Source organism: Tamandua tetradactyla, chromosome 1 (assembly GCF_023851605.1).
Source record: "Tamandua tetradactyla isolate mTamTet1 chromosome 1, mTamTet1.pri, whole genome shotgun sequence".
NCBI classification, from domain to species: domain Eukaryota; kingdom Metazoa; phylum Chordata; class Mammalia; order Pilosa; family Myrmecophagidae; genus Tamandua; species Tamandua tetradactyla.
This window is the reverse complement of record NC_135327.1, coordinates 223,307,560-223,328,741: the sequence shown is the minus strand read 5'-3', so window position 1 is coordinate 223,328,741 and position 21,182 is coordinate 223,307,560. Positions and strand designations below refer to the sequence as shown.

The window sequence follows — 21,182 nt, the reverse complement described above, 5'->3', positions numbered from 1 at the left end:
TGAGGGTGATGTTGGCTTCATAGAATGAATTAGGTAGCTTTCCCTCCACTTCGATTTTTTTGAAGAGTTTGAGCAGAGTTGGTACTAATTCTTTCTGGAATGTTTGGTAGAATTCACATGTGAAGCCATCTGGTCCTGGACTTTTCTTTTTGGGAAGCTTTTGAATGACTGATTCAGTTTCTTTACTTGTGATTGGTTTGTTGAGGTCATCTATTTCTTCTTGAGTCAAAGTTGGTTGTTCATGCCTTTCTAGGAACTTGTCCATTTCATCTACATTGTTGCATTTATTAGCGTGAAGTTGTTCATAGTATCCTGTTATTACCTCCTTTATTTCTGTGACATCAGTGGTTATGTCTCCTCTTCCATTTCTGATCTTATTTATTTGCGTCCTCTCTCTTCTTCTTTTTGTCAATCTTGTTAAGGGCCCATCAATCTTGTTGATTTTCTCATAGAACCAACTTCTGGTCATATTGATTTTCTCTATTGTTTTCATGTTCTCAATTTCATTTATTTCTGCTCTAATCTTTGTTATTTCTTTCCTTTTGCTTGCTTTCTGTTCTTTCTCCAGTTCTTCCAAGTGGACAGTTAATTCCCTAATTTTTGCCTTTTCTTCTTTTCTGATATACGCATTTAGGGCAATAAATTTCCCTCTTAGCACTGCCTTTGCTGAGTCCCATAGGTTTTGATATGTTGTGTTTTCGTTTTCATTCACCTCGAGATATTTACTAATTTCTCTTGTAATTTCTTCCTTGACCCACTGGTTGTTTAAGAGTGTATTGTTGAGCCTCCACATATTTGTGAATTTTCTGGCAGTCTGCCTATTATTGATTTCCAACTTCATTCCTTTATGATCCGAGAAAGTGTTGTGTATGATTTCGATCTTTTTAAATTTGTTGAGACTTGCTTTGTGACCCCAGCATATGGTCTATCTTTGAGAATGATCCATGAGCACTTGAAAAAAAGGTGTATTCTGCTGTTGTGGGATGTAGTGTCCTATAAATGTCTGTTAAGTCTAGCTCATTTTTATTGTAATATTCAAATTCTCTGTTTCTTTATTGATCCTCTGTCTAGATGTTCTGTCCATTGATGAGAGTGGGGAATTGAAGTCTCCAACTATTATGGTAGATGTGTCTATTTCCCTTTTCAGTGATTGCAGTGTATTCCTCATGTATTTTGGGGCATTCTGATTCGGTGCATAAATATTTATGATTGTTATGTCTTCTTGTTTAATTGTTCCTTTCATTAGTAGATAGTATCCTTCTTTGTCTCTTTTAACTGTTTTACATTTGAAGTCTAATTTGTTGGATATTAGTATAGCTACTCCTGCTCTTTTCTGGTTGTTATTTGCATGAAATATCTTTTCCCAACCTTTCACTTTCAACCTGTGTTTATCTTTGGGTCTAAGATGTGTTTCCTGTAGACAGCATATAGAAGGAATCTGTTTTTTAATCCATTCTGCCAGTCTATGTCTTTTGATTGGGGAATTCAGTCTATTAACTTTTAGTGTTGTTACTGTTTGGGTAATACTTTCCTCTACCATTTTGCCTTTTGTATTATATATATCATATCTGATTTTCCTTCTTTCTACACTCTTCTCCATACCTCTCTTCTATCTTTTCGTATCTGACTCTAGTGCTCCCTTTAGTATTTCTTGCAGAGCTGGTCTCTTGGTCACAAATTCTCTCAGTGACTTTTTGTCTGAAAATGTTTTAATTTCTCCCTCATTTTTGAAAGACAATTTTGCTGGATATAGAAGTCTTGGTTAGCAGTTTTTCTCTTTTAGTAATTTAAATATATCATCCCACTGTCTTCTAGCTTCCATGGTTTCTGTTGAGAAATCTACACATAGTCTTATTGGGTTTCCCTTGTATGTGATGGACTGTTTTTCTCTTGCTGCTTTCAAGATCCTCTCTTTCTCTTTGACCTCTGACATTGTAACTAGTAAGTGTCTTGGAGAATGCCTATTTGGATCTATTCTCTTTGGGGTGCGCTGCACCTCTTGGATCTGTAATTTTAGGTCTTTCATAAGAGTTGGGAAATTTTCAGTGATAATTTCTTCCATTAGTTTTTCTCCTCCTTTTCCCTTCTCTTCTCCTTCTGGGACACCCACAACACGTATATTTGTGCGCTTCATATTATCATTCAATTCCCTGAGCCCCTGCTCAAATTTTTCCATTCTTTTCCCTATAGTTTCTGTTTCTTTTTGGATTTCAGATGTTCCATCCTCCAGTTCACTAATTCTAGCCTCTGTCTCTTTAAATCTACCATTGTAGGTTTCCATTGTTTTTTTCATCTCTTCTACTGTATCTTTCATTCCCATAAGTTCTGTGATTTGTTTTTCTAGACTTTCCATTTCTTCTTTTTGTTCAGCCCATGCCTTCTTCATGTCCTCCCTCAATTTATTGATTTGGTTTTTGAAGAGGTTTTCCATTTCTGTTCGTATATTCAGAATTAGTTGTCTCAGCTCCTGTATCTCATTTGAGCTATTGGTTTGTTCCTTTGACTGGGCCATATCTTCAATTTTCCTGGTGTGATTTGTTATTTTTTGCTGGTGTCTTGGCATTTAATCAGATTTCCCTGAGTGTGGGACCCAGCAGGTTGAAAGACTTTCCTGTGAAGTCTCTGGGCTCTGTTTTTCTTATCCTGCCCAGTATGTGGTGCTTGTCTGTCTGCGGGTCCCACCAGCAAAAGATGTTGTGGCTTCTTTAACTTTGGAAGACTCTCACTGCTGGGTGTGTGGTGGAGACAGAGGAAAGGTTGTAGGTTGGTTTTAATTGCTTCAAATTGTGAAGTCTTGGGATCTGAATTCCTTGAGAGAGGGATTCTACCTGAGTTGTGTTTCACCCCCCCTGCGAGGAAGGTTCAGATGGTAGAGAGCCCTGAAAGCAGCCTGTTTCTGCATTCGGGGCAGTTGCAACCTGTGTAATCCCAGCACTGAGCCCAGAGGCAACGAAGCCTCCGTAAAACAGCCGCAGAAGGCTCTGTTTCGCCCCCTTTCCTCTTTTTCAGTTAGCCCAACTGGCGACTTCCGCCTTGATCAGTTTCGCCTGAACTGAGGGCCTATTTTTAGTAGTCAGAAGTTGTTCATTAATGCCACTATTGGTGTTAGGTTGGGCTCAGTCTCTACTACTGTTGGAGACTCTTTCCTTTCCCTCCAGGAAGTTTCCTGTGGGGGAGGGGCGCCGGCCGCTGCGGCTTGGGGGACCGCTGATCCGAGGCTCCCAGCTGGCCCGGGAGGCCGTGTGTGTGGAAGGGGCTCTGGTCGCCGGCCGCCGTAGCTTGGGGAACCGCCAATCCGAGGCTCCCAGCCGGCCCGGGAAGCCGCGTGTGTGGAAGGGGCTCTGGTCGCTGGCCACCGCGACTTGGGGAACCGCCGAACCGAGGCTCCCAGCCGGCCTGGGAAGCTGCGTGTGGGAAGGGCTCCGGTTGCTGGCTGCCGCGGCTTGGAGAACCGCCGAACCGAGGCTCCCAGCCGGCCCGGGAAGCTGCGTGTGTGGGAGGGGCTCGGTCGCCGGCCGCCGCGGCTTGGGGAACCGCCCATCCGAGGCTCCCAGCTGGCCCGGGAAGCCGCGCATGGGGGAGGGGTGCCAGCCGCTGCGGCTTGGGGAACCGCCGATCCGAAGCTCCGAGCCGGCCCAGGAAGGAGGGAGGGAGGGGCTCCGGCCGCCAGCCGCCGCGGCCCGGGGAAGCACGCCCCTCTCAGGGACCTCACCGCAGCGGAGTGTCTTAGCCGGTCCAGCCCTTCCCGAATGGGGTACACTGTGTGTCTGGTCTCTGTCGTGGCTCCGGGAGCTGTTCTGTACTGTTTCTAGTTCTTTAGTAGTTGTTCTGGAGGAGGAACTAAGACACGCAGACCAGGAGGAAGTCCTGGTCTGTGGGAAATTTATAGTTGTGTGTGTTTACATTGAAATGAAGACAGATCTCAAATCAGAGACCTAATTGCACACCTGGAGGAACTAGACAAAGAACAGACAAATAAACCAAAGTGAACAGAAGGAAGAACATAACATCGTATAGCACAAATAAAGGAAAAAGAGAATTAACAAACCAAAGTTGGTTCTTTGAAAAGATCAACAAAATTGGCAAACCTTTAGCTAGACTGAAAAAGAAAATGAGAGGATGCAATTTAAAATCAGAAATAAGAGGGGGGTCATTACTACTGACCCCACAGAAATAAAAAGGATCATAATAGGATACTACAAACTACTGTTTGCTAACATATTAGACAAGCTAGATGAAATAAACAAGTTCCTAGAAACACACAAACCTACAGTACTTTATAGAAGAAAGAGAAGATCTCAACAGACCAATTCCAAGTAAAGATATTGACTCAATAGTCAAAAACCTCCCAACAAAAAAAGTTCAAGACCAGATGGCTTCATGGGTGAATTCTACCAAACATTCCAAGAAAAATTAACACCAGTCCTGCTCAAACTCTTCAAAAAATTGAAGAGGAAGTAACAGTTCTGGCTCATTCTATAAGGTCAACATCACCCTAATACCAGAGCCAGATAAAGAGGCCAAAAGAAATGAAAATTATAGATCAAGATCATTTATGAATACCGATACAAAAGTAAATTGAATCCCAAACAACACTGGGATGGAGTGGGATTTATCCCAGGTATGCATATATCTTTGGATATGCAAAAGTTTTTAATGTTGATGAAATCAACTGTTTCTATTGTTTCTTTTGTTGCTCTTGCTTTTGGTGTCATATCTAAGTGTCCATTGTTGAATCCCAGATTGTGAAGATTTGACCCTTGTTTTAGTTTGCTAGCTGCTGGAATGCGATATACCAAAAATGGAATGGCTTTTAAAAGGGGGAATTTAATAAGTTGCAAGTTTTACAGTTCTATGGCCATGAAAATGCCCTAATTAAAGTTTATAAAAATGTCCAAATTAAGGCTACCAACAAGAGGTCAACTTTCCTCAAGAAAGGCCGATGAAGTTCAGGGTTTCTCTCTCAACTGGGAAGGCACATGGCCAACATAGCGACATCTGCTAGCACTCTCTCCAGGCTTCTTGTTTCATGAAGCTCCCTCAGGGGCATTTTCCTTTTTCCTCTCCAAAGATCTCTGCCTGCCTGGGCTCTGTTGTGGCTCTGATGCTCTGTCATTCTGCTCTGTTGCTCTCCCTCTCTATCCAAAATGCGTCCTCTTTTAAAAGATTCCCGTAAACTAATCAAGACCCACCTGGAATGGGTGGAGTCACATCTCCCTCTGATCAAGGTTAATCCCCACAATTGGGTAGGTCCTGTTTCCATTGGAACAATCAAAAAGCTCCCAACTATTAATATTGAATGAGGATTAAAGGACATGGCTTTTCTGGGGTCCACCACAGATTAAAACCAACATACCCATATATTATCTTCCTAGAGTCTTATAGTTTTAACTTTTCCCTTAAGTCTCTAGTTTCAATTTGAGTTGATTTTCACGTTTGGTGAGGTAGGAGACTTTGGTGGATTAAACCGCGTACTCCAATTGGACCTGGTCTTGGTCTTCATCTGCTTTCTGGTGGGTATTGACTCATGGGAAGTTGGATCTCTTAGAGATATTACTCCAGTTGAGGGGTGGCCCAACTGAATCAGATTGGGCTTTAATCAATACTACTAGAGTCCTTTATGAGCAGAGCGAAAAAAGAAAAGCCATGAGAAGCTAGAAGCTGAAAGTCAGTGGAACGAGGAAGAGTGTTTTGGTCTGCTCAAGCTGCTGGAATGCAATATACCAGAAATGGACTGGCCTTTAGCAATGGAGATTATTAACTAACAATTTGTAGTACTTAGGCCTTGAGTTGAAAATATCCACCTCAAGGCATCAGTGGGATGATACCTGGACTCTGAAGACAGGCTTTTGGCATCTGGGACACCTCTTTCACATGGGAAGGCACATGGTTGACATCTGCTTGCCTTTTGCTCCTGGTATTTGTTGCTTTCAGATTCTGGCTTTAGTGGCTTCCTATCTATTTTGTGTGGTTCCTCTCTTAGCTTCTCCAGGGCTTTTCTCTGTGAGCTTCTCTTAGCTTCTGTATCTGTTTCACCCTCTTATAAAGGACTTCATGGGAGGACCAGGACCCTACCCTGGGCCACTCCTCAACTGAAATAACCTAACCAAAGGGTCCCACCCAAAACAGGTTTATACCTCCCAGGAATGGATTAAAAGAACATGAGCCGTGCTTGCTTTGGCAGCACCTATACTAAAATTGGAATGATACAGGGAAGATTAGCGTGGTCCCTGTGCAAGGATGACATACAAATTCATGAAGTGTTCCGTATTTTTTAAAACAAAATAAAATAAAAGAACATGAGCCTTTCTGGGGGTATATACAATCCCTAAACTACCACAAAGAGAAAGAATACATTACCATGTGATGGAAAAGCCAAGGAATCCCAGTGATCACTTACCAGCAGCAGTGTACCACTGCGGCAGAGAGAAAGCCTCACCTTTCCCCTGCCTTGGTTTTAGACTTCTCCTAGTCTCAAAGCCATGAGCTGATAAATTCCTGTTGTTTATGCCAATTCATTGAATTGTGTTTGTTTCAGAAGCCAGGAAATGAATGCACCTTTTGGTAACAAAAAGTGGATTGCAGCTATTACAAATACCTAAAAATGTGGAAAAAGTTTAGGAATTGAGTAATAGGTAGAAGCTGGAAGAATTGTGAGGAACTTAATAGAAAAAGTCCAGTTTTCTTTGAAGAGATTGTCAGTGAAAATGTGGAAATTAAAGGTTCTTCCAGGGAAGCCTTGGAAGGAAAGGTGATCCTTGTTACAAAGTAGCAGAGAACTTGGTAAAATTGTTTTCTCACATCAGATGGAAGGCTGAACTTGCAAGCCAAGAACTTGGATATTTATCTGAGAAGATTTCTAAGCTAAGAGTAGAAGGTGCCTCCTAGTTTCTCCTTCTAGCTTATAGTAAGATGCGAGAGGAAAGAAACAAGTTGAGAAGTACACTCTTATACACAATGGAATCTGAAATTCATGTTTTTGAACATTCTCAGTCTATCTAGGTAGTGGGTTCTGAAACTGGGACCAGAAGCCACTCCATCACAGAGAGCTGAGCTTACAGGAAGTGAGTCTCCAGAGGACAGGTCTCCATGTGAGATTTAACAGAACAACCCTTTGCTAAAGAGGATGGGTTGAACATGGATCCAGTCAGCCACTGCAGTGGAAGTCAGGATTGGAAACGCAGCTACGCAGGAAGGATCTATGGAAAGTTCTTTTGTCTGGTGATTTATACCCCCTTGTACTGCATGCAAAACTGATGAGGTTTTTTGCAATATTTTTATGAGTAGAACCACTGGCAGTTTGGACTGCAAAGGACAGAGAAGGGATAAATTGAAGGAAGAGTGACTTAAGGGCAAATATGCATCAAAGCAGAGGTTTGCACCAAAAAGATCTCCTGGGGCCAGTGGAGTGAGTGGTCGACTCAGATGTGTGGAGAGGGCAGGTTCATCCTTGTGCTTGGTGGGAACAGGCCATCTGCCCCAGTTCAAGGAGAGTGCTGTCACCCCAGTGTGTGGATAGTTTGCAACCTGTTACCAGGAATTCCTGGAGAGCCTGGCTACCATTCTGATGCTGAGAGAGTGTGGGGCCTGTACCTCAGTGTCTGGGGAGAGCATTGATTTGCACAAGTGCTTGGAAGGTGCAGGCTGCTGCTCCACCAGGCCCAGAAGACAAAGCAGGAAGCCGCAGGTGACTCTCAGGACTTGGGATCTAATGGGGTTTGCTCTGCATAGTTTTGGGCATTTTGGGGACCTGTGATCTCTGTTTTGCTTCCAATTTCTCCCTTCCTGAATGGGAACATTTATCCTATGGCTATCTTACCATTGTATATTGGAAGCAGAGACCTTGTTTTCTGGGTTTCACAGGTCCATCAAACAGAAATTTTGCCACAGGGCAGACACACTCATAAATGATTTTGATGAGAATTTGTATTTAGGATTGCTCTAAGTTGGCCTAAGGCTTTGGGGACCTTGTGATGGAATAAGTGTATTTTGTGTGTGAGAAGAACACGTCTTTTTTGGACCCAGAGGGCAGACTATGGTGAACTGAATTGTGTGCCCCCGTTTGGACATGTGCTTGGTCTTGGTCCACATTCTGGTTGATGTAGCCCCATTGTAAAAAAGATGGGCAGAATCAGTCTGGACTTTAGTACAGATTTCTAGGGTCCTTTATGAGCCTAATGAAATTCAGACATAGGAGAAAAAAGCCATGAGTAGCTAGAAGCCGGAAGTCAATGAAATACATAAGAGAAAGAAGAGGGTATAGCCGTGTGATGGAAAAAACAAGGAATAACAGAGACCTCTGGCCAGTCAGAATGCTGTGGTCTTCAGGTAGAAATTTTGGCAGAAATGGGAAAACCCATCTTCAATATTATATGGAACTGCAAGAGCCACAAATTATGGACTTCTCCTACCTTCAAAGCCATGAGCTATTAAATTTTGGACTCCTCCTACCCTCAAAGCCATGGGCTATTACATTCCCATTGTTTAAGCCAATCCATTGTATGGTATTTGTTTTAGCAACCAGGAAACTAATACAGGGTTTAACGTCTTCTTCTGCATATGGATATGCAGTTTTCCCAGCATCATTTGTTTGAAGAGGCTATTCTGTTCCCACTGCATATACTTAGCACCCTTGTCAAAAATCAATTGGCTGTAGTTGTAATGTGTCTGTTTTTGGACTTTTAGTTCTATTCCATTGATCTATTTGTCTATCTCTGTGTCAGTACCAAACTCTTTTGATTATTGTCTCATTATACAGTTTGAATTAAGAAGTGTAAGTCCTCCAATGCTGTTCCTCTTTTTCAAGATTGTTTTGGGTAATTTGTGGCTCCTGCAGTTCCATATAACATTGAAGATGGGTTTCCCCATTTCTGCTAAAAAGTCGGCTAGAATTCTAATAGGGATTGCATTGAATTAGTATATTGTTTTGAGTAATAGTAACACATTAACAATGTTAACTTTTCCAATCCATGGACATGGGATGCCTTGCCATTTATTTAGGTTGTCTTTCAGCAATATTTTATAGTTTTCAGTACACAAGTATTCTTAGTTAAATTCATTCCTATATATTTTATTCTTTTAGATGCTATTGTAATGGACTTGTTTTCTTAATTTCCTCTTTGAATTGTTCATTGGTAGTTTATAGGAACACTGTTGTCTTTTCTGTGTTGATCTTGTACCCTGCCACTTTGGTGAATTCATTTATTAGCTCTATCAATTTTCCCATGGATTCCTTTGGATTTTCCTCATATAAGCTCCTATCTTCTGCAAATAGAGATAGTCTTACTTCTTCCTTTCCAATTTTGTTATCTTTTATTTATTTTTCTTATCTATTTCCTCTTGCAAAATCAGTATGATATTAGTGAAGGGACTGAACAAATAGATCAATGGGAAACACAGAGACCCCCGAATACACCAATATACATATGGCCATTACACAAAAGTGTAAAAGCAATTCAATAGAGAAAGGATATTTTTTCAACATATGTTAGCTATACATTTGCAAGAATTGATATTTTACCTAAACCTCATACCTTGTGCAAAAAATTATTTCAAAATGTATTATTGATCTAAATGTAATGCTATAAAACTTTAAGGTAAAAACATAAAAGAAAATTTTCAACATCTGAGGTTAGGCAAAGAAATTACTGAATATATGACACCTTATATATGACACAAAAAGAGTTATCTGAAGAAGAAAAAGTATATGTATACTTTTTGACAATAAAAGAGTTATCTGAAAAAGAAAAAGTATCAGTAAATTGTACTTCATTAGAATTAAAAACTTTTGATCTGCAGAAGACATTGTTAAGAGAATGAAAAGACAAGCTGCAGATTGGTAGAAAATTTTTGCAAATCACATATCCAACAAAGGACTTGTATATAGAATATATAAAGAACTCAAACTGAATGGTAAAACAAATAATGCAATTTAAAAATGGTCCAAAAGACTCAAACAGACACTTCAGGAAAGAGAATATACAGATGGCAAATAGCACCCGTCAGGATGCTGGACAGAAACAGAATCTAATTCGGTTATCTCAAGAAACTATAACAAAGGGACTATTTACAGCAACAAAGTGAGAGTCAGGGCCACCAATAAGGGGCCAATAAAGATTAACTTTAGTAGGAAGTCTTTCCAACCTTACACCTGAAAAGGCAGAAGCAGGAAATGGTGTTACCAGAGTCCGTTGAGACTGGCCACAAAGGGGCCACATAGGAGGAACACGTAATGCAGATTGGGGTGGGGGAGGGGGCAGATGCGCCCAATAGGCTAGGAACCCTGGCTCTTGAGGAAACAGTATGACTTGCAGGTTGTAGGTTTAAAGTTTATACTCACATTCTGTAGGACAGCACCCAGACCTCAAAGTGATACCAGACAAAAGTGGTGGGTTCTCTGCCCAGTGTGCATGTTCTAGTTTGCCAGCTGCTGGAATGCAATACACCAGAAATGGAATAGCTTTTAAAAGGGGGAATTTAATGAGTTGCTAGTTTATGGTTCTAAGGCCAAGAAAATGTCCCAGTTAAAACAAGTCTATAGAAATGTCCAATCTAAGGCATCCAGGGAAGATACCTTGGTTTAAGAAGGCCGATGAAGTTCAGGGTTTCTCTCTTAAGTAGAAGGGCACATGGTGAGCACAGTCAGAGTTTCTCTCTCATCTGGAAAGGCACATGGTGAATGCGGTCAGGGTTCCTGTCTTATCTGGAAGACACATGGCGAACACGGTGTCATCTGCTAGCTTCTTCTCTCCTGGCTTCCGGTTTCATGAAGCTCCCCGGGAGGCGTTTTCCTTCTTCGTCTCCAAAGGTCACTGGCATGTGGACTCTCTGCTTCGTGGTGCTGCAGCATTCTCTGCTCTCTCTGAATCTCCCATTCTCCAAAATGTTTCCTCTTTTATATGACTTCAAGAAACCAATCAAGACCCACTCAAATGGGTGGAGACATGTCATCACCTCATCCAGTTTAACAACCACTCTTGATTAAACCACATCTCCAGGGAGATGATCTCATTACAGTTTCAAACATACAGTATTGAATATGGATTATTCTACCTTTATGAAACAGGATTTTGATTAAAACAAGGCTTTCCTAGGGAGCATACATCCTTTCAAACCAGCACAGTACGTAACAGCCAATCCATGATACTGGGGTTTCAAAGAGAGAAACCCCGTAGTAGGAGAGCAGGTGGCTTATTGGCCCAAATATTTGTCTCCCTAGTCTAAGAAGTTCAGGGATTTTATGGATTCAAACAAGGGGGGATTGAATTGTTACCATTACAATAGTAAGTATAAACAGGACTGAGAGTAGGCTAGAATAACCAGTACAATAGTAAATATAAATGGGAGTGAGAGGAATAGAGTTTCAGTAATTTTAGATATTCTACCTATTCTATAATATAAAAAGAAAAGCATCTATGTAATAACTCAGTAATCATAATCATTTAACTCTTAATTTCTTGGTTATAACAGAATATCGTCTCCCTGCTGGGACCTTAACTGAGCCTGCATTAAGCTATTCCCCAGGCTCTCAGCAGCCCACCTGGGTGATGGGGTATGTTGGAAACAGAAGTGAAATCCAAGGTCATGCATGAAGCCCACTGCCACAGTCTCTCACTGTAAAATTAGTTCCTTGGTACAAAGTGAGGATGGTGGGTTAAAATAATGGAAAAGGCCAGAAAATGGGTCTGGGGCAAATGGAGAGTAACAGTCAGTGGCCTTCTCAGTCTGGGCTATGCTGTCCCAAGGCCCTGCAACAGGACTGCTCGGTCAAGGTACAAAGCCTAGATGGGCTTCTCCAGCCCTGACCCTGACTCCTCCTTCTGAAGACCGAAACCCCACCCAGAGGCCAGAAGGGAGCACCAGCTATGCCCTCCTTGGCCTTTCTCTCTCTCAGTCATCTCTCCCAAGCCTCCAGGCTTTCACCCAAGCAACTAGTGAGGAACAAAAACTCCTTGGTTTCATACCAAACCTCCCCTGCATATCAGTGAAGGCAGAGATGCCGTGGGGAAAGGTAGGGCGTTGTTCTGAACTTCTGCTCAGCGAGGAGGAATGCCACGTGACTCCTCTCACCAGCAGGTCCAGAATCACACCCACAAAGCCCTGTTACCCAGCGGTGAGTCATGATGGCCTTGGGTACATGTTTAGAGCATATGAGCTCTGCAGGCAGTATGAACTGTTCCTGTCTTCACCCATGATCCTAAGAGGAAAAGAACAGCAAAGGGATGGAGAAAAGCCAGTGGTCTGAAATAGATTTTTCCGCTGCCACCATCTTTGCTGCAGCTGCCCCTCTGGGGCCCCTGCAGTGAGCATGTGGTTGACAGGGCAGATTCAGCAAGCCTTCCCCAACACACCTCCCAGAGTGCCATTTCAGTCCCTTCCTCCATTGTGGGCTTGCGCATCTGCCACCCCAAACTTAAGGTTATAGGAATATTGCCTTAGATTTTACCTAATGAGCTGATCATGTCTTTGGAATATCATGGGAAGGATTAATGCTAGAAGATGGATCCACAGAGAAAAGGACAGTAATGTATGCCTGAAGCTGAAGAAAGAATTTGCCTCATTTCTTCCAGGGATTTAAGGATAACAGTATAACTATATATTTGCCTTGTTTCTTCCAGGGATTTAAGGATAATAGTATGAACTATATATGGAACATAACACTACAGACAGAGCATTGGTTAGGAATGTCATCTCCTGATTCTTCAGCTTTGGTGTCTTCCAGGCTCCTTTCCTCATATTGTAACTGCTGGCTACTGTGCTTATACTGGTTATTGTAATAGTTACTTTACCTTGGCTCCACTCCTTTACATGATACTATAACTATTTATAATTGTTATCCTAATGGTTACTTTCCACTCCTTTACATGATACTATAGTTGTTTATACTTGTTATTGTGTGGGCTATTTTAGTTACTTGTTATTATAATGATAATAACCCCACCTCCCCTTATTAGAATCCACAAAACCCTAAACTCTAGGCTGGAGGAGACAGATTTGAAATTTCTCTTACTCCTGTCTCCTTTCTTGGCGGTCATGAAATAAAGCCCCTTCTCTCTGAAGCACTGGTGTCATTATATTGATTTCAGTGTGCATCAGGCAGTAAACCTGCTATTCTGGGCAATAATATCTGCCCTGAACTTCAGAACTATAGCTCTGAAAGACTTCTGAAAAAAATTTGCCTTTGTCAACTTAGAAATAACAAACTAAGCTGTAAGGCTATAAAGACATTTATTTGGGCTCTTAGAATTAAGTTTGGGGAGCACAAATTCAGGTAGCAACCCAAATCACGTCCTACCTTGGCATTTCCAGGCAAGGGTTTCTAAAGGAAAAGAAGAAATTGTTTGTGGCTGGTGGATATTTGGGGTACTTCAGTTGTCCTTCAGGTTAGATAGTTAACTGAGTTCTTTATCTTGTGGTTTCTTTATGGTGTCTGGGTGTCCATTGGGTTTTCAGGAACATTGTGGCTTGAGGCTTTGCATTCTGTGGCCGTCTGTAATGTCTGCCTGCGAACTAAGAATAACCTCCATAATGACCTCCCAACTCCATTTGAAATCTCTAAGCTATGTGTGTCAGTTTGAAACTATCATGTACCCCAGAAATGCCATGTTTTAATCCTGATCCAATCTTGTGGAGCTAGACCTATTGCTAGGGTGGAAGCCTTTGATTAGATTGTTTCCACTGAGACTGACCTACTCAACTGTGGCTGTGAACTTTTGATAAGATTACTTCCATGGAGATGTGGCATAGCCAATTGTGGAGATGTGACTCCACACATTCAAGGAGGGTCTGGGTCGTTTACTAGAGTCTTTTAAAAAGGGGAAGCATTTTGGAGAAAACTAAGATGTAGACTCTTGGAGAACAGTTGCTTCAGAGTCAACATGAAACCCAGGCATTTGGAGATGCAGAAAGTAAAAGCCCTCAGGGAAGGTATTTGAAACCAGACACCAAAGACCCCTGCAGACCCCAGTCCTGTGCCTTTCTAGCTGACAGAGGTGTTTCGGACCCATTGGCCTTTCTTGAGTCAAGGTATCTTTTTCTGGCTGCCTTAGTTTGGACATTTTTATGACTTTAGAATTGTAAACTTGAAACTTAGTAAATTCCCTTTTTAAAAGCCATTCCATTTCTGGTACATTGCATTCTGGCAGCATTTACCAAACGGATGTACCACAGAAAGTCTGTTTTGTTTTATTTCTTTTTCCACCTCCATGGCCCACCTTCATATAAAATTCGGCATAGCTAAAACCAAACTCTTACGTTTCCTTCCTGATGCTGTCATGAGTTTTCTTTCTTGTTAGTGGTACTGAGACTTGAAACATTAGAGAAATACAATATTTTCCTCCCTCTTTTCTTCTCTTTTTTTGTATTGCACACTTCCCTTCATTCTAGCCCTTCACCTTCACATTGAAGTCTTTCAATAATTGACTCTGAGACCTCCCTGCTTTCTTTCCCAAGTCCTTCTCTGAAACTTCCTATCCACAGCAGATTATTCATCGAGGATATTTTATATTTTACTTGTTATCCGGGTGCTTGAAAACTTTTGGTGTTCCACTGCCCTCAGCATTAAGCATAAACTCGTTACATGAGCAATTGAAATGTTCCCAGCCTACCTCTTACTATTTGTTTACCACTAGTTGCCTGCATAAATCCTCAGCTGCTGGTACTGTCCTCTCATGCCATATACATTCCCACCTCAGGCAGTTAGAGAATTTGCTGATACCTAATTATTCTCCCTGAAGAGCTGCTGCTTTTTTATTTGTCTAGATTTATCCTCTGCAAGTCCTGTTTCTTTCATGAAGACTTTCCTGGTCACCTTAAGCCTCAGTGACCAATTACTGGAGCAATTACAAATTACTGAATTTTTGGAGTATTTATCCTATAGATCCCACATTTAAAATACTACCTTGCCTTATCTGTACACAAATGCAAACTTTCCTTTCTAACAGAGACAGATAATGTACTAAGAATTATTAAGATTTTTTTAGCCCCAAAGTTCAGGGTAGAGATTTGAGAAACATCCTAACCTATAAAAACAGCAAACAAATAAACAAGCAGATGATATTGGTCCAGATTCCTCAGGTTGACGGGGGAACGAATCATTTCAACAAATAGTTTTTGAGCCACTATGACTCTGTGCTAGGCATTCTGTTAGATGCTGGAGACACAACAATGAGCAGGACAGAAATCAATTCTTTGGTTACAGTGTAGAGTGTAATGTAACTGAGAAATTAACAAATGATTATGATTACCAAATCATTATATAGATGTTTTTCTTTCTGTATTATAGAATTAGGCATGTTGATACCTGAAATTACTGAAACTCAACTAGTCGTACCCTTGTTTATACTTACTATTATAATGGTCATTTAGCCTGGTCTCAGCTTTGTTTATACTTTCTATTCTAATGTTTATTCTAACTTTGTTTATGCTTACTATTGTAAAGGTAACAACTATATCCCCTCCTTGTTTGAATCCATAAAAACCCTGAACTCCTGAGGCTCAAAGAGAAAAGTTTTTGGGCCCATCGGCCATCTGATCCTCTGCTTTGCATAACATTAAACTTTTTCTCTCTTTGAAACCCCAGTATCATAGGTTGACTGTTGTATGCATAGGGCAGAGAACCCACAGCTTTTGTTCAGTACCAGTAATCAGAGGAGAGATGCACTGGGAGGCAAGAAAGCCAGTTGGGAACCTCATGTGGTAACACCCAGCAGAGAGAAGCTGGAGTTGACCTAACTCTAGTAGTGGGAGAGATGAAGAGGAGTGGATAAATGTCAGGGAGGCTTAAGAAGCAGAATTGTTAGGACTAATGTTAGCTGTGGGTAGTGTGGCGAGGGTGAATGGGTGTTGATACCATTCATTAAGAAGGAAATCAGGAGTACAAGCTAGCATAGAGAAGATCATGAGGCAATATCAGTCATGTTTCACTAGATGTCCAGGATATGCCTGAGTGAAGATGTCCAGTTGGCAGTTGTGCCTGTTGGCCTAAAGTTCAGGAGAGATATATAAACTGAAGATAGAATTTGGGACTCTTCATGGTCAGTGGAGACCAAACATTCATGTAAGTCCAAGAAGATAACCAGGGGAAAGTGTATGTAGAGTCAGAAGATAAGAAAACCAGGCAGAAGCACCAAAGGATGTAAGTATTTAAAATATGGGCAAGATGACCTCAGGAAAAAAAAAGAGAGAGAGAGAAAGAGAAATGTCCAAGGGGCAGGAGGGAATCTGAGCGAATATGGCATTGCTGAAGTAGGTCAACAGTGTTACAGGCTGCAAGAAATAGGCCTGGATTTATTGAGGAGGAATTTTTTTTTTTTAATCTTGGTGTTAACACCACAATACAGTGATTCTCAGACTTTTTGGTCTTAAAAATTATTATGTTCTCTTACAAATTATTGAGGACTTGAAAGAACTTGTGATTATGTGGACTATTTCCATTAATATCCTATCTGAAATTAAAATTAAGAAAAATTTAAACAAATGTATTGATTTATTTTAAAATAACAGAGAAACCTATTACAGGTTAATATAAAATCTGAAATGAAAATAACTGTATTTTCAAACAAATATAAGAGTGGCATTGTTTTACATTTTGTAAATCTTGTCAACATCTGGCTCAATAGAAAACAATTGAATTCTCGCTTATGCTTCTGTAGTCAATCCATTTTGCTCTTACTCATTAAGTGGCCTCTGGAAAACTCCACTGTACGGTTGTGAGAGAATAAGAGTGCAAGAAGTATTAATGTCTCCCTCGGTAAAATGGGGAAACAGGTTCGGAAGGGCAGGTAATGTGACAGGCTAGGACTAAAGCCTAGATAATCTGGCTTCAAGCATGAGGCGTTCCCCACCGCAGTGCAGCTGGGAAACAGCTGATGAAACAAAAGAGCTTCACGCCCCTGGGCTCAGTCCGTTCTCGATTACAAAACGGGATGGTTAGGCTGGAACCAAAGAGAAGAAAGTGCCAGCGAAGTCACACAGTGTGCGCATGCTCTTGGGTGGAGCACGCTCACCGGCGCAGCAAGCTTACCGGAAAGGCGTCTAGGAATCTAGGTCCGCGCAGACGCAGAGCTACCTCGCGGCGGAAGTGGGGCTGGCGGCGGGTCCGTGTGTAAAAAGTGGCAGCGCGGCACGGTGCGCAAGCGCGGCAGCTCTCCTGGGGGCAGGGTTAAGAGGCGGACCGTGGCGGCCAGCTGGGCTCGGAGCTGAGCTGGTCAGGATGGACGAGGACGTGCTGACCACACTTAAGATCCTCATCATCGGCGAAAGTGGGGTGGGCAAGTCGAGGTGAGGCGGATCTGGGGCGGCGGCCGGTCTGGGCGCGGTGACGAGGGCGGTGGGGCAGTGTCTGCGTCCTGGGCCGCGACGGGAACGGTCGCTGGCGGTGGCAGCCGGCCCGGCGGCTTGGCCCATGCCCTCGGCCTCTCCGCGCGGACTCGCTCCCCGCGCCTTCACGGTTCCCGGCCTGGAACGGGCCCGAGTTCCCTGGATCGCCGCTTCCGCCACCGTCAGACTAAGGAAAAACAATCCTGAGGGCCACCGCTCGGCCCCGGCTTGCGGCCGGGAGCGCAGGGCGTGGCCGTCCGTCCTGGGCCCGAGTAAGGCCGCGGGGGACGCCGCACTCTGGGCCCTGACCTGACTAGGGGATTTCTCTCGGGGCTCCTCTGCATACGTAATGTCCCATTCTGGAAGTTTCATTGCGCCTTAGATCACAGCCCTGACCTATTTTGGCGCAACCCGTTTGGCTTCTTCAATTTTTTTCTTTAACGAGTCGGATGAGAAAGAAGTCATTGGTCTTCTAACTGCTTAAAAAAAATTCACTTTAGCCCAAGATATGAGTGCTTAAACGATGAAACACCTTTGGAAGTAAAGTGTAATTGCTGCTTCTCTTTCCGCCACAAATATATGTACGTGTCTTTTATGTCCTGACACTTTCTTGGGGGAAAATAATATTGACAAGAGTTAGAGTGGAAAATATGGGTGAGACATGGGTGCGTGTGCGTGTTGCCAGAGAGTTGTGAGTCCATCTGAGACTCGGAACAAAGTTCTCCCGGTGAAGTCATCGTTGCCACCTGGTTATGAGTAGATTATATTCTAGGCAGACTTGATCTTTCAGCAGTATTCAGATTCGAAGGGCCAGAAGCAATTTCATATCTTAGCTGTAAAAGCTGATACAGATTATCTTTCAACTCATTTTTAAAATTATGTTGTCTTACTTTCTTAGATAATTAAGAGTTTGAAAGTTTATTCTGTAACATGTTCTGAAATTTTATGTAATTTTAAAGTATGAAAATATGTTTTCATCCTTTATTATGTTTTTATCCTTTAATGTGCTCTGCATTTACTTGGAGTCAGGGGGTGGAATAGTTTAATGGGGGCTAGCAAAATGGTATGATTCTCGGTTTGTGTTACTTAAAGCGCTGATAAAATCATTTTCATGGTCACCATCTGTTACACGTTTTTGAATATTAAAAAGTTAGTCCATCTGTTGGACATTGTCTTGAGAATTCCAAAGCCTTGTCACTGTTCTCTCTCTTCTTCATAACAAGCAGCCCTCGTTTAGGTGAAGGTATATGAATGAAATTGCGTTTTTGAAGTCAGGTAGGGTCTAGTGTCATTTCATCTGGTCAGCCCAATACATGGTTGGCTGGTACTTTTTCTAAATGTACTGGATTGGTGATTGGCTAAGCTGTGTGAAAATTTCCTGGAGGGTTCACTGGAAGTACAGTGTTGATGTAATCAAAGGTCCTCCCTTTAGAGTAAGGTGTGCTAAGTGGATTTACTATTGGTCTCCCTAGTGTGCTCTCCCCAAACAAGCTTACTTGGACCTGGTCTGTGCTGAATTTTTTCTCAGTACTTTGTGAATTACCAGTACTCAGTCCCAAATTTTGACACTTTTAAATGACTTCTTTCAAGAAATGTATCGTTTGGAGGAAAAGCTGGCTTATTTTTCTAGCTAAATAGGCATTATTTTTCTGTGTGATGTATTGTGGAAAACAATCTTGAACACTTTTCTTTCTGAGTGAGAGTAAATGACTCGGCTAAAATAGAAGTCTAGGCTATTTGAGGCGGGTTAGTAGAAAAGCATTGCTCACGGATATAAATTCAAAGGATTGGTCTAACCAATAATTCATTTCTATTTCTTTAGATATATGGACCTAGTGGAAGTGAGATTATCACTTGTGTTGAGAAATTATTGTACAACAGAGGATAGTTTAATTAGTCCAAATTAGTGGATTATTTTTTCAATTTATTTCAGAATGTTGGTGTGTAAAGAGTATGTGTAGCAGCCAGGAGATCAGGATTGAGACTGGTGCCACCACTTGGGTGACCTTGTCTATGCTACTTTAACGCTGGGCCTTAATTTCTTTATTTGAAAAGTGAGGACATTGGAATAGGAACTTTACAAGCCCTATCTGATGTTAAATGTGTAAGGTTCTTTGCTTCTGTGGCTAGGCCTGGTCAAGGTAAAATGTAGCAAAGTGTATCAGGAACTGGAAGGGATTATAGAGACCTTCTGATGTTTAGATTACTGTCTTTCCACCCATCTTCCAGCCTTTTGATGAATTTCATTTGTAAATTGAGAAGTACATATTAGTTATAACCACACTATCTATTATAAATTTGGTCTTCTCTTAAGTGGACTGGTGGTGGTTATTCCTTCTGTCCTTAGCACTACATTGAGAATATTTTGCTCTTTAATTTTGGAAGTATAAACGCTTGAATGTACAAACTTTAGATTAGTGGTTCTTAATCCTTTTGGGTTGCAGATGCCTTTCAAAATCTAATAAAGGAAATGGACTCATTTTCCCTGCTTGGGAAAATAAATCCATAAACTCTCATGCATTTTGTACCTCAAGTTCAGAGCTGCTGATTTATACTCAGTTTGTATTAAAATGTGTTGCTTGTGCCATACCAGTTCTCTGCCCTTCCTCATAAAGTGCCGTTAATGACCAGGGTTGTGTAAGGATTAGTAGTTATGCAAGGAATCCCCCTGGCTTAGGGTCTGGCACATTGTCCATGCTCAAAAAATAAGAGCCAATACCATCATTATTGTTTTTGTGTTGTTGTTACTACTATTCTATGAGGTTATGTTAACCTATGTTTTAGTAATAATAGTAATAATAGTTTCTGTAGTGACCAAGTATAGATAATGTATGTATCTATATAGATATGTATATTTTCTATTCTTAAATTTTTAGCTGAAGCTTCACTTTTATTAATTTAAAGTTTAATATTTAGAACTTTGAGAAGAAATTTTTAATAAATAGTCTTTTAAGATTCGTATTAGTGCTGTCACCTGCTTTGTGTGGAGGTAAATAAAAATGTTTATAGTCAAGAGAATTCAGTGTAAGTAGAAAAATCTGAAATTTGGCTCTGTTCTCTTTTGCTTTGCTCTTGTGGTAATGGTTTTATGGTAAATATAAGAAAGTAAACCAAGAACAATAGAGTTGGAATCCTTCAAATGTAATTAATAGTACTGAGTTTGGAAACTACCAGGAGGCCCTTATGTTTGGCAATATACTTGTGGACAGGAAGAATCTGTAATGGCTGAAATTAAAACCTATAGAAATGTTCATATAAAGTTTTCTGCAATTTAGATAGCTGATCGCGATTGCTTAGATTTCATTACATGGAAACAGGTCACTTCAACAGTCTTCTTCTTCTTTTGGAGTTAATGTGAGGAAAGATTGATTAATTTGATAAATATAGAGCTTTAATGAGTGTTTAGATTTTATGTTTGAAGAGCTTCTAATAATTAACACTTCTACCTTATATTACATACACTAATTCTGGGAGGTGTAAAATCTTAACAGTACCCTTCTAATCTGTGTGTTTTACTTTTGTGCCTTCTATACTAGTTTGTTTACCATTTCCTAGGTTTAGTCCTTTATCTGTCATCATAAGGCTAGCAGTTGTCTTCCTTAGATTTTCTAGCATTTCTCTCTGTATTAATTTTTCATAATACAGAGCAGTTCTTGTCATGCCTTTCTTTACATGCTCCCACTGCTGCCTTGATTCATGCACCTTCCCTACTGTTAGCCAGATGTGTGTATGCTCTTTCCGTCCATTTTTTTTTTTACTGTCTTTTCTTCTGACCTAGGTAATAATCATACTACTTGCTACAAAAATGTTAGGTTTTCATGTCTTTTTGTTTGCACTTGCGTTCAGGAAGTATAATACTGGAT

At 41.2% G+C, this 21,182-nt stretch overlaps 2 protein-coding genes and 1 non-coding gene across 4 annotated transcripts in view; all 3 read left to right on the top strand.

The window, feature by feature from the left end:
- Positions 1 to 21,182, top strand: part of ANKRD26 (ankyrin repeat domain containing 26) — a 1,272,391-nt gene that overhangs the window by 332,157 nt on the left and 919,052 nt on the right. The window lies entirely within an intron of this gene.
- LOC143652912 (U6 spliceosomal RNA) lies at positions 6,169 to 6,275 on the top strand. Its single transcript, XR_013160964.1, has one exon. It is a non-coding gene; the product is annotated as a U6 spliceosomal RNA (small nuclear RNA).
- The window catches only part of RAB18 (RAB18, member RAS oncogene family), a 44,349-nt gene continuing 40,242 nt past the window's right edge, over positions 17,076 to 21,182 (top strand). The window contains exon 1 of one of the 2 annotated variants that reach the window (XM_077153070.1): positions 17,076 to 17,280. In XM_077153070.1, the coding sequence (XP_077009185.1) occupies positions 17,213 to 17,280 (68 nt within the window). In that variant the 5' untranslated portion in view covers positions 17,076 to 17,212. The remainder of the gene's footprint in view (positions 17,281 to 21,182) is intronic. The other variant, XM_077153062.1, reaches the window with a different exon arrangement.